The sequence below is a fragment of the Malaclemys terrapin genome, chromosome 3 (assembly GCF_027887155.1).
Source record: "Malaclemys terrapin pileata isolate rMalTer1 chromosome 3, rMalTer1.hap1, whole genome shotgun sequence".
Classification (NCBI taxonomy): Eukaryota; Metazoa; Chordata; order Testudines; family Emydidae; genus Malaclemys; species Malaclemys terrapin.
In genome coordinates, this window is record NC_071507.1 from 162,326,192 (window position 1) to 162,345,033 (window position 18,842).

Genomic DNA, 18,842 nt, shown 5'->3' on the forward strand with positions numbered 1-18,842 from the left:
TTCTGTCTAAATCAAACGCTTAATGTGATTTTCCGCCCCACCCCCCACCCCCACACACACACTGAATTTTCTTTCATGGAAATTTTGTTCTGAATCAGAACAAAAAACAAAATTTGAAATCCCTCTACACAACAGAATTTCCCTTCTCTGACAGCTGTAGGCTGAATGCTTGCTCCCAGATCTTCCCAATAGCTGCAGCATAAAAGAGGAAGGCAGTTCACAGCCTAGTTTCTTACTCTTTTCCCTGGTCCAGCACCTCTGGGGCTCTGCTAAGCTCTGGGGCTTAGTCCAGTCTACCGCTATACACAAGAGCTTTGCTAAAGTCTTGTGCCTTGCCTTAGTATTTTTGTCTTCTCATTTTTCCCTTTGTTAACCTGATCCATTCTTTATTCATTTTCCCATTTTTTGTTACTACTTTCCTGCTCCTTTCTTCCACAGCCCTTTAATTTGATTTTTATCCTGGAGGGGTGAAGGATTGGGGGAAGTGGTTCTTACCTGTGTTTAGTCACATTTTGGAAAATCTCTGAGTAGTTTTCCATAGCCCTTTCATATGATATTATTAGTACAGGGTCTTGTTTCACATCATGTAATTTGTAGAAGCCCCTCCAACCCTCCACTCCTGCTTGAATATAGTCTTTGGTAATCTTCTGTCAGCAATTTGCATATGTTAGGGACTGAAATCAGTTCTCATCATCTTGGAATATCCCTCTTGGCCTATCAACCAGGAGTGAACAATAGGAGTTAAAGGGCAGCATTATGAGCAGATATAAACAAATGAAACCAATCTGACATTAGTGTGAGGTTTGATGGAGTTACACCAGGAATGAATTTGGCCTAACGAGCAGACAACTGAGGATTTCCTAGGGTACAAAACAAAAAGACAAACATGTTATTGACAACACATTAGCCTGGGCTGTTCTTCTGTAGATGAATACAGCTGTAAAGAAATGAGGTCAACAAAAGATATTTTCCTCTTCCAATGTTGACTAGGTTCAAAATAAAAGATGTTTTCCTCTTCCCATGTTTAATGTATTCCCTGAAAAGACTAGGTCAAAGGAACATTACGACATATATACACAGCTGCATGCACAATCCTCAGACAACATAGCCATTTGGCAATGCATCAAAAGGACATCAAAGTAAAATTCTAAATTTGTAAACTTAGTACATAGTTGCAATTACAATATCGATGCATGGGGCCAGTTTTGTTTTCCTATACTACATGTTTTGATTGGATTTAGTGCTCAGATGCTATGATAGAGGATGCTCGAAAACACCTAGAGCAGATGTAGATGTACAGTCCCCAACGAAATCAATGGGAATTTTCCTATTGACTTCAATGGGACCAAGAGTTCATCCATTTTGTATGCACTTGAGAACTCCAGATTATATTTAATCTCTTCACTCTATTCATTCTGATTTATCCTGATAGAGATTTTATTACCAATTGTGTTTTAAACTCCAAGTTCAGCATATGTTTGTGAGGAAATATTCTCAGCTTTCCATCTTTTTTTGGCTTTATTACGTTGCCACTCATGTTTTCTATACCTAAACAACTCTTAGAAGAGTATCCTGTATATTACAGTTTCATGTTACCACTGCAGGCATTGGTGATTACAGACCTATATACACAATGGCATATCTGCCTGGAGCAAAATGTGATCCAATAAAGCAATATCAAAATATTAACAACTTGTTAATTACTGGGCTCCGGGACTGCCAGGTGCTGAGCAGCACAACGAGCTCAGCACACTTCACATCTACTGGGAGTGTGCAGCACTTCCCACGATCAGGCTGTAATCTCTGAGGGGAGAGAAAAGAGCTAGAGAGTGTATTGGCTTTAAGTTATGGTGGAGTTGCAGTGTAAATCAGGAGGAACTGCACTGAAGACAACTAATTTACACAATTGTAGCACTGATGTAAATAAGAGGCTGGCCAAGCCCAATGTGATAGGCACTTTATAAATACTCACACACATATGATATATACACACACACACACACACAGCGAGAGAGAGAGAGCGAGTGCACCACATTATCAGTGCCTCTGTTCAGAACCCTGGCTAGAAATATTGATTATCAGGAGTAGGGCTGGTTTAAAATTTCCCCTGTTTTTCAATGGAAAAGTGGGTTTTTGACAAAATGAATGTTTTTGTGAAAAGTGTCTGCTTTCTGTGTTCACTTTTGATTTTTCACTGAAAACCTGAATGCCCCCAAATAAAACAAAACAAAACAAAATCAGTTTTCATCTGACAACTGAAATATTTTGATTCTGAAATGCTGCCATGGTGTCTTATGGATATTGTAGTTTGGATGTCTTATACTCCCATTCTCCTCTATGGGCCAGGCTCCCCAGCTAGACAAAATCTCCCATGATGCACTGCAGGCATACAATTGTCATGATATACTACTTTCTAGGACCAAGCAGGGAGACATCAGACCAACGAGCCCCTCCCAGAGATGAGAATGAGAGTTTAAGGCACCTGAGCTACAATGCACATGAAATACCTCATCAGCATTTCCAAACTGAAATATTTAGGTTTTGGTTTTTGATTTTTGCTGAAAACAAAATTTTCCATGATTTTTTTTTCTGTCCAGCTCTAATACTACTAAGATCTAAGTCCTGTACAGTGGTAAAAGACAGCAAATTGTAAAAACAAACAAACAAGCCAACCAACATTTTAAACTTAATCATAAGATCACAGAAGACCTGATGAAGGCCAGTATTTTCAAACATTGTGGACTAAAGTTTGCCACTGAAATTAAAGCAGCCTGATTTTCAGAGCACTGAGCCCTTGCAGCTTCCCTGGACTTGCATGGGAGTTGTCAGCACTTCTGAAAATCAGGTCACTTTTATTGGGGTAGCCAACATTAGGCACCCGAGTTTGAAAAATCTGGCCCCAAATTCTCAATTTAGAATTACATTGCAAAAAGCAAGCATCACATACTGTGCTTTGCGTTCATGTTTGAGGAACTTAGCCATGCTTAGAAACATAACTGTACATATCACAATCCGAACAGAAATTGCAAAAATGTGAAACAGAATTTATTCTGGTTTTAACAGCAGAAAATTACATCTGAGTTTAAAGCCAGAAGGGACCACCAGATCATCTAGTCTGACTTCTTCTGTATCACAGGCTCCCAATACCACTCAGTACCAGCACTAAAGCCAACAACCAAAACCAGACCAAAGTTTTACAGGCCACAGGAGATTAAACTATTATGTGCCACAGGCAGAGAATAAGCGGGACTGAGGTGCACAGATGCCTGAAGCTCCTGCAATGGCAGGGAACTGATTAAGTGAGATACACCTCAAATAATCCCAGCAAGTGATGCATGCTCCCTGCTCCAGAGGAAGGCCAAACCCCCAAAGTCACTGCTAATTTGACCAGGGAGGAGGCTGGGGGGAATTCCTTTCTGACCCTGCATATGGTGATCACAGACTTCATAGACTTTAAGGCCAGAAGGGACCATCATAATCATCTAGTCTGACGTCCTGCAAATTGCACACCACTTAACCAATTAACTCAGTCCTATAATAGGTACGCCAACATCTTTCTCCTCCTCTATCACTTCCAACTGCTAAGTCCCTTCCTTATAGCAAATATTCTTGTTAGCCCCTAAAAATACTATTAAATTTCATCCCATTTCTATTACTCGAGTTTTCAAGATGTCCAAATCTTCCAATATGATATTGAAGGCTCCTGCATATTGGCAATACCTCCCAACTTTGTGAAATCTGGAAATTTTGTTAGTACAATCCCACTTTTTGTGCCAAGGTCATCAATGAAAATGTTACATAAAACTGGTCCCAAGACCAACTCCAGAGGAACTCCACTAGTAACCTCTTTCCAGCCTGACAGTTCACCTTTCAGCATGACCTACTGTAGTCTCCCCTTTAACCAGTTCCTTTTCTGCCTTTTAATTCTCAAATTAATCCCCACCTTCTCCAATTTAACTAATAATTTCTAAATGTGGAACTGTATCAAATACTTTACTTAAATCCAGCTAGATTAGATTTACTGCATGTCTTCTGTCTAGAAAATCAGCTAGACCCTAAGCAAGAACCAGCCAGCTAAACACATGAGAGGTAGAATGCTTGGTGCCACCTGAGAGCGCTGGCCCACCTGTCCAGTTTCCTAGCTGTAACCATCCCCGATACGTCAAAGGAAGGAAACCAAAAAGATGGCAGAACACATTGGGAGTAAACTAATCTCTTCCTGACTCCTGCAGGTGCCTGACTGAAGTCCTGAAGCATGAGCTTTCGGAACACAAGACATAAACCAGAAGGGATGACCCAGTGCTGCCGAACCCTGCCCCCTACCATCACAACCAACTCGATCATACAATCCCATTCAAATTTATTGAATTGTCTCTTAAAACTAATTAAGTTGGTTGCCCCCACAACTCCTATTGAGAGGGTGTTCCAGAACCTCACTCCTTTGATGGTCAGAAATCTTCTAATTTCCAGCCTGAATTGTTCATGGCCAGTTCATACCAATTGGTTCTTGTGCCAACATTGTCCTTTATCTTAAATAGTTCTTCTCCCTCCCTGATGTCTCTATGCATCTGAAGAAGTGAGGTTTTTACCCATGAAAGCTTATGCCCAAATAAATCTGATAGGCTAGGTCTACACTACCCGCCTGAATCGGCGGGTAGAAATCGACTTCGCGGGGATCGATTTATCGCGTCCCGTTGGGACGCGACAATCGATCCCCGAATCGGCGCTCTTACTCCACCAGCGGAGGTGGGAGTAAGCGCCGTCGACAGAAAGCCGCAGAAGTCGATTTTGCCGCCGTCCTCACAGCGGGGTAAGTCGGCTGTGATACGTCAAATTCAGCTACGCTATTCACATAGCTGAATTTGCGTATCTTAAATCGACCCCCCCTGTAGTGTAGATGTACCCTTAGTCTTTAAGGTGCCACCAGACTCCTTGTTGTTTTTGTAGATACAGACTAACACGGCTACCCCCTGATACAAGGCAAAGTATTTATTTAGTTTTTGGGCCATACCAAAATTAGTTTGAATCACCTCCCCAGCCTCACTCATAGCAGCCCAACCTCATCCTTCCTTATTCCCCTTTTATTTATGTAACTAAAAAACTCATATGATTTATTTTTAATTTCCTTGGTAAGAGCTAATACATTTTGACTTTTAGCAATTTCTGCATAGTCTAACCTCCAAGATGTACCTTTCTTTGCTCATTAGTTCCCTTTACCATTCCTTATAGGCTCTCTGTTTACTCCTATTAACCTTCTTGAGGTGGTTAGTCGTTCAGCTGGGGCTGGAGTATTTCCCTTTGATTTTTTTCCCCCTTACATGGGATGCAAGTTACAGATAGCTTTTGTATAGCTGATTTAAAGAAATTCCAAGCCAGTTGACTTCTTTAACTAATTCCCTGGATTTCCCAAAGGTCACCCTTTTGAAATAAAAAGACATAGCTGACAACTTTGTTTTATTTATCCTTGCATTTAATTTAAACTTGTGATCACTCAGTCCACGGTAATTTCCTACGACCATCTCATCTATGATTTCCTCACTACTTACAAAAACCAAGTTTAAAACTGCATCACCCCTTGCTGGTTAAGCAACAATTTGATGAAGAAAACTGTCATCTATCATAGCCAGGAACAACTGGGCCCTACCAGTATTAAGAAGCATTTATTCTCTAATCTATATCTGGAAAGATAAAGTCTCCTATTATGACACAATTCCCAGTCGTGTTTTCCTCTCTAATATTTATTGTCATCCTCAAAAATGGTAATATTATTAGAAAGAGACATACTACTATCCAGATCTGAGTCTGACCCTGGGGATCTATAGCAGACCCTTATTGCTGTCCCAACAGAAGCTCTTTTTCAAACCTTCCCCAAAGTGATTTTGACCCAAATAGCTTCTGTTTTGTCTATACTGCCACTTTTTTTTTCTTTACAGTTTACATTGGTGTACAATGTCTTTATTTCTAGCTCTCCTAAACAGACATACCTTTCAATACCAGTCATGGGTGCTGTTTCACCATGTTTCTGTAATCCCTACGTCTGGTTTAATCTCCTGCACTAGTATTCCAGATCCTCCATTTTATTGCTCAGACTCTGTGCATTTGTGTATCATGTGTAAAGGTAATTCCAAAATTCCACTAATGCATAGGAGGAGCAAGTGTTCTTTGCAATTAAATTAAAGTCATTAATGGTATTAGTACATAAAAGAAATGTTAATGACTCCTTGCTTTGAAATACTCAGTTCTTTACATGATGCATTTGAGAATGTTACATGGCATCTGGAATATATTAAAAATAAATATATACAGTATTTACAAAGTGTGATGCAATATATTCTTTAAAAAGTCTTGCAAAGATGTGAATTCTGTATCTTTAGCTCATCATGAGGTAAGTAAGTTTCCATAAGACTGGGAATTGAAGCAGCAGTCATTTTGGAGGAATCCCTTTGTCCAACTGTTGTGTTATCACTGGAGTGCCATTCACGGGTTGTTTTAAATGTACAGGGCAAAACTCATCCCTGATGTAACTCCAGTAAGGTCAGTTTGGTTACAGCAGGAATGAATTTGGCCCACTCTGTATTCTCTGTTGTGCCACTGCCTTCCACAGAAACTCCTTCTGCTTCATCTAAACTTGAGGTCGTGTTCATCCCTGGTGTACGCAGGTGCAATTCCACTGACTTCAATGGGCTGAGTTTGGCTGTGACACCTGTAACATATAATATGGATTTTATTGCTTATATACTGGAGTCTTCAGTCGATAGTATAAAGGCAATCAAAGGTCTATTGACATATAATAATAATATATGGAGATATCCTATCTCCTAGAACTGGAAGGGACCCCAAAGGGTCATTGAGTCCAGCCCCCTGCCTTCACTAGCAGGACCAAGTACTGATTTTGCCCCAAATCCCTAAGTGGCCCCCTCAAGGATTGAACTCACAACCCTGGGTTTAGCAAGCCAATGCTCAAACCACTGAGCTATCCCTTCCCCCAAACATCACTTTGGAGAAAAGTTTGTAAACACTACCATCATTTTTTAAGCATCCTCCTCCATTGAAGTCTATGGGGAATTCTGCTTAAAAACTCATGTCACAATATTTCTCTCTGAATTTTCAAACATTTAAAACATTTGAATGATGATATTGACAAGTAATGGCTGTTGATTTAGAACCCTGATTTGCTCTTACAGTGTTATATTTTACTTGAAAATATCCAATATTCAGATCCCTAGACGATGGGTGCATTGTAAGAACTTCAAAAAGGTGGGATGAAATATTACCTTTGCTCAAGCCGGCCACTCTCCCAATTGTTACATGTTAGTTGCTACTTATTTAACATTCAGCCAATAAGTGGATTCATCAGTAGATACACTGGCCTGGTCCTTATCAGGATTCCATAGTGTACCCAAAGCACTTCTGACTTTTATTAAGTGTGTGGCATTCAGACACAGGCACAGAGTTGAGAATGATGAAAAATAATGAACACAGGCAGGAGCCGCATCTGCAGCGACACAGTTAGACAGGCTTCCCCAACCAGATCTCACTGGTGTAAATGTGTAGCATCGATGAACCCCACCCGTGCCACATATGTAGAAACAGCCACAGGACTGAAGATGGGAAAATTAAAGCTTAATAAAATAATAAACTCTGGTAGGAGCAACAAATAAATTAGCCTTTTCCATATCTGCTTTTCCTCAAGAATCCAGCAATTTTTTTCCAGAGGACCAGTGTTTGAGTCACCACCCTACATGTTGTTTGATACTAGGTAGATCTGGGAAATTTATGATATACATGTGCACAATAGGTTTGTAATGCTTGCAGGTGGTATTGACATACATAGCTCAGCCTATGCCTATGTTTGGGATCACGGAACTATATCCCTCTTTTTGATGCTACTGCCTCATTGTGTTTGGAGCTTTGTTCTGAAATAAGAAATCAACTCTGCTCTTCCATTTTTGAGGAGGTCTCGTATCAAAAACAACATGACACGGGGAACAAATGACACATGGCAGATGTTAGTCACATTGCTTAATGCATTACTGGAGGGTGCTCAGATACCACGAGGAGGAGCTCAGTATAAAAACCTATATAGCGCAGTTTAAGATAATATCAAATAACAAAAGATATCCCAGGCAGTAACAACTAGAGGCTTCATCCTATATCTGCTGTCTTCAACGGCTGCAGTATCAGGCACTAAAAGAATTTCAGACAGTAGGTCTAATAGTTTGAGGAGTTTCTGTAGGAGCAGACAGGAATCTGAGTGTGACTCCAGAGAAAAATTCTGATTTTTTTGCAGTGAAATATCCCTTCACTGAACAAAACTTAATCATGTGAGGCATAGATAGTTCCAGTAAAATAAAATCTATAATGCAGTGTCCAAGTACGAACAATAGTGATACCTGCCAGTAGGACTATTAGACTAGTGGACAAAAGTCCTTCCTTAAACCTCATCCCACAGACCTAGACACTTGATTTCCCTTTCAAAGCTACAATGGGATATAAGACAGATAACAAAATATATAGCAGAGTCCATTGTATGAGGGAATTAGGGGGTACTTAAAAGCACCCTCTCTCTGAGAAACTGAATGATAATGTCTTTGCCAGTCCTCCTCAGCACCTAGGGTAGTCTCAGACAATCTGAGAAAGAGAAGAAAATACCATATGACTTCTCCACATGACTCAGCCAGCTCAGATTCAAAGCCGTTTATGAAAAGATACTTTGAAATTTTCATTGACATTCAGGGAATGCAAAAGATTTCCATCCAAGTTTGGTGAGAATATCTGTTCTAAACATTTTCTGTTATACCCTGGCATAGTCGGAGAATCAACACGAAGCTGAATCCAGGCTGATTTCATGCACACATCCCAACTCTAAGGCAAATACTGTATATATCTACAGATACTTGCTCTTTACTGCAAGATCAAAACAAGTAGAAATCCAATGAAAATATTTAAATAACATATTACCCTCCCCTGAAATTACAATTTATACAGTTTCAAAGCAAATGATATGAAATTATAACTCTTTAAGTTTATAAACAAAGTTGTGGGTCAATTTGTCCTATATTCTTTGCCTGCAATCTTGTGGTCACTGGTTAAAAGACTGTTCGATGTAAAATCAAATTTTAATTTACAAAGGCATCAAAAGACAGGGACAAGTATACTACCAGTTCTGAATAGGTCCAGTACCATTTGCGGGGAGTGTGCTCATGTTGGTCAGCACAACATGTTCTGAAAGTTTTGAAACATTATCAAAATTGCTGATCTGGGTGGTCAAGGATTTCCGACTTTCAGTGCTTGCACGGCCCCTGGTGAGTCGTTCATCCTGGTGATGGTGAATGTCAAGCCAGCAGCAAGAAAATGCTGCTTTAAATTCTTCTCTAAATTTTCCTGTCAATAGAAAAAGAATGCATGAAAACATTATTATACAAGCCATGTTACAATAAAGCTAGCATATGGAAGAGACATGGTTAGCTAGTGCCAAAGTGAATCCAAAATAATCAAGTACTCTTCTAACATGACAAAAGCAGGAAAGAATAGTTTTAGTGATTCAGGAAAAGGCAACAAAATTCCACCTTTTAATAAGGATTTATAGTAGGTGCAGCAGTTATACTAAACTAATTTTTACAAGGCAGACTAGAATGGCTCTTAAGGCAATGTTCCAGTTTGTTTGCTGAGTAAATAAAACACATGAAAACAAATAATTGAGTAGGTTGATTGGGCTATTACTTGATGTGTGAAATACGAGGACACAACTAATTTTTGTTTTACCTTGCACATTTTACAAAGAAAACCAGATGTAAAAAGATAAAGAAATATCTGATCTTCTGTATATTACAGTGATCATTTAAAGAAGCTCCTTTTCTCTCCATTTTCAGGACCTTTGAAATAATTGGGGGCACATTGAAATTGTTACTACAATGAATTTCACTACAAGAAAGATGGTCTATATTTAAAGAACAGGGCTGGAAGTCAGGAGTCCTAGGTTCTATTCCCCATTCTGCCAGATTTCCTTGGACAAATTATTCACACCTCAGATTCACATCTCCCACCAGTTTCACAGTTGCTTCAATGGGGACTCGATTTACACCCATGTAAAATGAGATCAGAATCACACTCTTAATCTCTCTGTGTCTCAGTTTTCTCATCTGTAAAAAGGGGATATTAAAACTTACTTTCCTAACAGGCTAAATAAATGAATGCTTGTGCTCAGATACCAAAGAGATGGCACAGTATAAGTAAACACCTGGTGAAACAGAATTGAGATGCTTGGTATGAAGCCATTTGGATAGCATAAGAGCTCCCAGACTTCCATGTAAAAACTTTAATTTAAACCCCAAACACATTCGGAAAAGTTTGGCTAACTCTTGTACACATTTTTTTTTTGATGTGGTCTCTGTGTTAATAAGTTTAAGCTAGGAGAAGAAACAGATGTTTTGGAATAAGAGTGTCCCACATCCAAATACCCTGAATGTTAGTGTTCTAAGCCTCTAGATCCAAATTTTGAGGCTTGAACCCATAACTGATGTTGTGTTAATTTAGATTGAATAAATGGCCCTAAGAGATAAGGTGTTATCATGATCCTGAAACTGTCCAACATTAACAGGTTTAAAACAAAGCTTGGGATTTAGTATATAGAGACCACAGCCTCCTCAGTGCCAGGACAAAGATGCCTTTAAAATTTTTAAATCTTTTATATAAAAGATGCAGAGGAAAACAAATTCAATCATTTGAAATGTGAAGTCTTAAGTAAGGGTTTCATTTTAACAGCATCTCTTATTCCCTTTCCTTTTGGCTGTAATGAGTTTTAGAAGGAAAACTGCTTGATTGACTGTTTTTGAGACGGTAATAGAGATGGTAATAATTGTCCTTTCAGGAAAAAGAGAAGACCTTAGTAGAGATGGGCTAGAGATATTGCTGCTGTTGTTAAAGTCTGATTCTGTTTCCTAAAAGACAAAACAACACACACACACACACACACTTCATTGCTGGGAAACTGCTTGCAACCTCACTGCAGGCACAGCATAGTCTTATTAGCCACTCCAAGACCTGGCAAATGTTTACCAGCATTGAGCTGTTTAGGGCATTGCTTTTAGGTGCTTTTCTAGTCACAGTTACAGCATTGTTGCAGAAAAGACAGTTCTGGCTGGTAAGCCAGACTCTTATTAGACAGAAAGAATAAGGAAATGGATAGGAAAGAAAAATAAGGTAGGGAAGGAAAAGGACAAGTTGGGGTGTGGTGTGGGGGAAGATGTCATTTGGGTCCCTCTCTCTGGCCTGATCCACCTCAGGATTAGGTCCCAAGAGATGGTGGGGGGTGGCAGCATGGTGGTGAAGCTCATTCCCTCCCCTTCTCTCGTTTTTCTGTCAGCAAGCATTCACATTCCCTGCTTTTGGTCAGCCAGCATTGATTTTCTCTCATTTTCTTCTTTGGCAGCAATTCGGCAGCAGGTTCTTCCCTCTCAGAGGGACCGAGGGACCGGCCGCCAAATTGCCACTGAAGAGCCCGATGTGCCGCCCCTTTCCCTTCCCCTGGGCCGCGCCAAGCACCTGCTTGCTGAGCTGGTGCCTGGAGCCGGCCCTGCCCCAAGTGAGTAATGGATGGAATAGCCCATCCCTTCATTATTCTGTCCACCAATTAGGCCTAAACTCTAACAATTTTGGTTCACTGATTTCCAGTCCCACACTTCTCTAGTTTACCAGACATGATCTTAACACCGTTCTTGAATTATATCAGTCGGTCTTTTTCGTTTGTACTAATTCAGTCTGTCTTCCATTTGCACCTTTTCCCATTAACAGTTGTTGTTATAGGTTATTGTGACATTTTATGAACTTCCATTCCCTTTTCACAGTTGAGCTCACAATTAGGGTAAATTTGTAGGCCCAATTGTCACAACACTAGCCAGAAATCTTGGTTAACAGGCCATTGTTTGCTAGATATCATTGAATTGACTGGAAATAATAAGAACAGCAAATCCTATTTTCATTAGATTTCCTGAACAGTTTTGCAGACCTTGGATACCCAGATGAGCATCCAAATGTTTATCCAAAGCTTATCTGAACCACACCTTTAAACTTCATTCATCACTAGCTGTGACCAAACCTGCAACAAACCAAACTAAATGGTAAGAGGGCTGAAGAAATGTTTGGTGATTTTTTTTTTTACGTGCTCTATTTCTACTGAAAACAGTCTGATACAAATAATACGGAAGGATCAAAGGTAATAGAAGAGAGACTGGTAAATAAATATCATTTAGGAATATTTTCAGACTATTTATACATTATTATATTTTTACAAAGGCACAGTATCATTACACAAACAAGCAGGTAGATATTAAAAATATAAAATTGTAATTTGTAATATTTTTCTACTGCTTCATTTATCTTTAGAAAATAGCTCTTTCACCACAGACTCAAAAATCCCCAGCAGTAAAACAATAAAAACACATTGGTTTTTTTTTTTTCATCTAGGTAGAGAATTTTCTGAGATTCAGCAACTTCCCCTCCTTTATCTCCCTCACCCAAGGCCATGACTTGCAGGGGGATTCCTGCCATTTGAGGCCTGGAAAGGATTAACTGAAAGTAACAGATAATTTCCCCCTTAATTGTGCGGTCCTCACAATACTTGTAGTCCTTACTCAGAGCCAGATTCTGCCACCCTTAGGCACCCTCCTCTGCCCTGAACCCAGCCCCAAGCTCTCCCCCACCACTCTCCTGCTGCTTCCAGCCCCACACATTACCCACTGCTCTGCACCCGGACTCGCGCTCTCCTCCTTGCCCTCCTGATGCCCCTAGTCCTATGGTACTCCCCACACATTGCCCCACACCCACCTTCCAGCTCTCCTCTCTGCATGGGGTCACAGCTCTGCTCAAATTTGGCCCCACTGCCCTGAGAGGGAGTGGCATTGCGATGCAGTGCATGGGGTTGCAACACCACTCAAATTTGGCGTGTTTGCCTCCCATCATATGGGGGAAGCTGGGTCAAATTTCCAGCTCCAAACAGGCACCAAAGGAGGGCTAGGCCCCTGACTCCATCCCTCATCATTGCACCCCAAAATCTACACTTCAAAATAGTGGGTTAAATTCCAGCTTGAGGAGACATACTCACCTTAGCCCTGATCAAGCTAGCCTGCTAAAAATAGCACGAGCATGTTAAAAATAGCATGAGCAGCAGGACGGGACAGCCACCCTATGTATGTGCCTAGAGTCTTGGATGGGTACATTCTCAGGCCGGCAATTCCTTCCCATTGCTCCCACTACTGTGGCTATGCTCCATTTTTAGCTTGCTAGTTCGATTAGAGCTAGTGCAGGTATGTCTCCTCGAGCTGGGATGACACCTTCAGCTTGAAATTTAGACCTACCCTGTGTTTTGAGCATTGGCCTACTAAACCCAGGGTTGTGAGTTCAATCCTTGAGGGGGCTATTTAGGGATCTGGGGCAAAAAAACCTGTCAGGGATAGTACTTGGTCCTGCTAGTAAAGGCAGGGGACTGGACTCGATGACCTTTCAAGGTCCCTTCCAGTTCTATGAGATAGGTATATCTCCATATATATATAAATGAGCACTCCCGATAAAATTAATGTGGATACTTGAGAAGGCAAAGTGCTACTCAAGAAGTGTAGGAGATCGGGAGGATAGAGGGACTGTGATCAGGACCTGCACCTAGAGCCCAGTGATTCAGTTGTGCTGCTGCTCAATTTTCAGGTCAGGCTTTAACCTAATTGGTTACTATGCATTACACTTTAACTACATATTTTTAATATGTAACACAGTGATCATCTGGAAACTCACCACTGAGAAAGTTATAAATGATAGGGTTCACTGCACTGTTGGCATACACAAGCCAGTGCGAGAATGTAAACCAGGCATACACAGTCTCTCTGTCATCAGCATAGTTAAACATCCCCAAAACCCTGCAAAATAAAGAGGAAAAAGCCAGTCTGAAAGACAGCGCATAAGACTGAATATAAATGCTGTACTATTATTCTATCTGTGATATCACATAAAGCCCTGATTCAACACATCCAGCTTTCCCAAGAAAATACAAACCTCTTCCCACCTAACAACCAGCTTCCATGAGGGTTTTGCACAGCGCAGAAGCCACAAGCAGTTTTGTCTTTAATGCACACATGTCATCCAGCTAGATAACAAAAGGGCAATTTATATCATCCAAGGCAAGGGTGGGAAAAGGTGTCTTTAAGCCAATATGACAATCTCCCAATTCTGGATCCAGCCTCTCAATTCTGGGCCCAGCTCCTAGTGCAACGGGGCTGCTGTAGAGTTAGGGTGGCATTGACTGGCTGCCTATGGATTCTCTGCTGGCCCAAAATAGCTGGACTGCAGTGGCTCCAGCAGCATCCTCTCATGTCCTTGTGCAGGAGGCTGCTGCATTTAACCACTATGGATTATATAAGAAATGTCCATGTTAACTCTCTGATTACAAGCTTCCCTCCAATATATTGCAGTATGACTATAGGAATACACTGAAAATAGAGAAGTGGCACCATCCACATGGCATTTGCCAAAGGACTTTCAGGTAGACAGTGTTGTTGTAGCTGTGTTGATCCTAGTATATTATAGAGACAAGGTGGGTGAGGTAATATCTTTTATTGGATCAACTTCTTTTGGTGAGAGAAACAAGCTTTTGAGCTTCCACAGAGCTGAAGAAGAGCTCTGTGTAAGATCGAAAACTTGTCCCTTTCACCAACAGAGGTTGGTCCCATAAAAGATATTACTAATCCACCTTGTATGTCTATCTTTCATCAGGGCAATACAATCAGTTCTCTTTGGTTACATTTTACTTAATGTAATCCTGCCAAGACAGTGACACTATGTTCATCACCTTCGCAACTATAAATGTTATTGGAGGTCAGACAGTATAATTTCTCCCCAGTTTGTCACTCTGTGTGTGTACATGAGTGTGAGTGAGAGAGAGAGAGCTGATAGAACACAGAGTGTTTACTGAATATACTGTTTGACAGACATAATCACACATATAATTCATTGATTTGCCTGTTATTTACTGATTCATTGTTTACTCTGATATCAATATAATAAGTCTTCATAAAAATTCTCCTTTGACTTTTATTATATTCTAGGAGCATCGTCCAAGCTTGGAAGAATTGAAACACTTTATATTTTTGCGTTTGTTAAACAATAAAAGCTTGCTTGCTTCCCCGATTTTGGTAAATTTCTGCATAGTTATATACAGAGCAGTTATTAATATGTAAAACACCAGAACACAATCCTTTGGGCTTAATTCTGCTACACATGCTCACACTGAGTCATGCCATACACCAGGGCAGTCCCACTGAATACTAACCCACCTAGTGTTCTCCATCAGATACTGCACTCCTGGAGTCTATTCACGCAAAAATATGTTTGAATGTGTAGGTCAATGAGATTTCTTGCATGAGTAAGTAACCGCCAACATGAACATGGGTTTTACAATCTGGCCCCAAATTTCTGCCCTGATAATTGTTTAGCTAACAATTTGCTTACAGCTGCACACTGAGCTTCAGTTTCTCTATTGTAAAATATGTCGGTATCTATTTCAAAACTAAAAACAACAAAAAAAGAATATAGCAAACCATGTCATAGAGAAATGCTTTTAGACAGAAAACTTTCCCCAAACTCTTTACTGCTTGTGGACAACTTTACCTTTTTAAGACATTGAGGATACTGATTGGTAGATAGCAAAGTGCAAAAACCAAGAGAACCACCATTAGCATACGCGCTGTTTTCCTCCTGGCTCGAATCTGTTTTATTTCAGCTGCTACCCCACCAATCCTTGACTTGGTTGATTGTCCCAGCCCCCGGGGCTGTGCTAAAGAGGGCAGAGGCTTCCATTTTCTTTGAACTACTGAGGAAGTTCCTGGGATCTAAAAGAGTAAATAGTCAATGGAATCTTTGTTAATGCTGTTTAAGGGAAATTCATCACCATGTAAAAAGAAGCATTGTAGGGAGTTAATACAAAAAAAGAAGACAGGCTGAAATAAAGCTCCATAATAACACAGTACAGTTTAGTAACTTGTCAAACAAACACTGCTGTTCATTTAAGAGAAACAGGTTTTAAAAGGTATTACTAAGTCATGGCTGGGATTGTCTGTATAAGTATAGAACTATGCACATAACTGTGTGCATACAGGGCTTTATATGCTCATAGCATTTTCAAAGATGTGTCCTAAGTGTCCATAAGGCAGCTGTGCTCTCTCTATTTATTGGGGGGCATGAACTTATTTTTTCTGCACTGTGGTCATTGCCCAGAGTATTCCTTACAGAGATTTGCAAATGGTGTGTGTGTGTTGGGGGGAGTGGGGGAATCATAACAGGATGTATGACATGTTAGGCTATCCCACGACATGTCTAAATGGGTAGGTGCTGGCCCACCATTGCTCTCTGGAGATTGGCAAGCACAGAGAGCCTGCTGGTGGAGAAGCTGCTCATGGAGGAAGGAGGGCCAGTGGTAGAAAACCCAGTCAGTGTGGTGAAAAAAGGACATTTTAGCTAAGAACGGGTTACAGAATAAAGGAAAGGGGCACCAGGTTAAAGGCTTCTCAGTGAGTATAAAGGTGATCTGTGGGGCAAGAGATGCTCATTTTGGCCTCCTCAGGTTTCTGACTGATGCCTTGATGGGACTTACTGAAAGTACATCTGTTGGGCACCTCGTCATGTACAGACACCCCATGGAGACTGAATGGGAGCTTGGCTCTCTCACTTCCTGTGGTGGGTGGGGTTGGAACAGATTGCATTTCCTTAGTCAGAGCAGCTAGCCGGGGGTCCGTGGTCCCAACACCAATGCAGACATGGACTCACTGAATCCCTCAGGAGTGGGTGCTGTGCCAGGTGAAGCTTGGACATCTAACTTCTGAGTAAGCAGCTGACTAACTGCAAAGAGCTCTTGCAGAGACACAGCTACACTGGTCAGGGCCGCTGTCACAGTACACTGGGTCAACTCCCCACTGCTGCCTAGCACTCATGTGGGCCCAGTTCGCTATTTCCCCAGTTCTCCTTCAGACCAGGCAGCCCACATGTCTCATTGCTTTAATTTCCTGCAGCAGGGCATCAGAAACTCCTCAGCATTTGTTAATGTCTCCTGTGAAGGAGGTGTTGGTCCCTGCCTAGAAGAAGAATTGCTCCGAAAGTATTAAAAATCCATGAGGCGGACTCCAAAAATCATAAAACTGGGCTGATCATGAGATTAAAAAAATCCTTGTTTGTGTCGGCCTTCTCCTTTCTGAGACTTAGGGCAAAGCTAGTCCCCCCCCCCAATTTGTGTGTCATCCTTCTGGGTTGAAAACACACACAAAGCATGGCTACTCTCCAGCTTCCAGCTGCTCAGCCTTCTCCCATTCTTCCTCTCTGCTTCCCCACAGTGTCCTTTCCAACACCTGCTTCCTTACTTCTCACTCTTTCCTTTATAGCGTCCCGCCCCTCACATTCTCCCTCTCTGATCCCCCCACAACTAAAAACTTTGACTGCCCTGTCACTTGGTCACTTGGAAAGTTTCAACTAATTCTGTTAAGTTCAGCAAGAGAGTTTCTGGGTTTATTTCCCCCAACTAGTTAATTTGTCGTGTACCAAAAGGCTTTTTTTTTCTTTTTTTTCACCCTCACATAATTCAAACATGTAAAAGGATTTTGCTTCAACTTCCCCAAAATACTCCAGGGGTGAGACCAAGTATGAAAGGCTACACATGAAAAGGTCGACTTTTTCTGAGAACTGTGAGGGTTTATAATATGAGGGCAATATTACACCCTGGTTCGTGTTATGCACGTGCATGGCTTTACTTGTGAGCAGTGCCATCAGCTTCAACGGGACTAGTGACATGAATAAAGTTATGCACATGTTTAAGAGCTTGCAAGATCCAGTCCTTTGTTATACACATTTCAAAAGTTAAGTTTTTTCTACACAGGGAAAGTGCCCAGCATCATTATTCTGCAATAATTATTTAAGAATAGCTCCCTGTATACACATACCTATTCTGGAATCAGAGTGCCTTTTTTCCAGGTTAATTTAATCCACTTCTAATAACTCCATGGGGGGAGTTATTGAGGAATAGTTATCATGCTTCAACCCGACCTTACGCTGGAAAATTTCCCTGTGTAGACAAGCTCTTAATTTAGGATTTATTTATTTTTTTAAACTTGATTCAAGTTCGCTCTAATCTTCCAGTGAAGATCCATAATGACAAACAGGAAAGCAGTGAAGCTGGTTGTAGGAACTATGGGACACATGATAATATATTACAGGTGCTTTTATAAACACAAGAAATAAAATCTGAACTCTGACATCACACCACTGAGGATTCGGAGCCTTTTGGCCAAGATCCACAGTCTTGTCAATTTAGTATCCGAAATCAGTATGTCCTATTTCCGGAGACTTATCCTACTCTAATGGCAGAATTGACTCTGATTTATTGTACTGGGTCTTTTCCATCTCACTGCAGAGAAACTACACAGAGAGGTGCTACACAAAAACCTGAATTTGGGCTTTGGGAAGTATTTTGATGTTATGTTCTTCTAATTCCAAAACGGAAGCTTTTCCTTCTACTTCAATCTTATCTTGTTTTCTGAGTTATCATATTAATAGCAAGAACTGATCAGAAAACAAACAAAAAAAACCCCAAATATGTTGGCAATTTCCTCTCCTCTTGATTTTATTAAAATTTCATTTCAACAAAATTTTTCTGACAAGCTTTATTGATATTTGCATCCAATTTGGATACAAAGAAATGGAATCTTGCCTCAAGACTTTGTATCGCTTGTTTCTAATGAAACATGAGACATGACTGATGAGTCTGTGGTTAGAGATGACCAATCTGCTTTTCAAATGCTTCTAATAGCAAG

At 40.7% G+C, this 18,842-nt stretch overlaps 1 protein-coding gene across 1 annotated transcript in view; it reads right to left on the reverse strand.

Annotated features, from left to right (window-relative positions):
* Positions 1-5,473: 5,473 nt before the first annotated feature.
* HCRTR2 (hypocretin receptor 2) overlaps positions 5,474-18,842 on the reverse strand; it is a 56,617-nt gene continuing 43,248 nt past the window's right edge. The window contains exons 5-8 of the mRNA XM_054023795.1: positions 15,655-15,875; positions 13,786-13,907; positions 9,184-9,384; positions 5,474-6,703 (exon numbers count right to left, since the gene is read on the reverse strand). Of these exons, the coding sequence (XP_053879770.1) occupies positions 6,510-6,703; positions 9,184-9,384; positions 13,786-13,907; positions 15,655-15,875 (738 nt within the window). The 3' untranslated portion in view covers positions 5,474-6,509. The remainder of the gene's footprint in view (positions 6,704-9,183; positions 9,385-13,785; positions 13,908-15,654; positions 15,876-18,842) is intronic.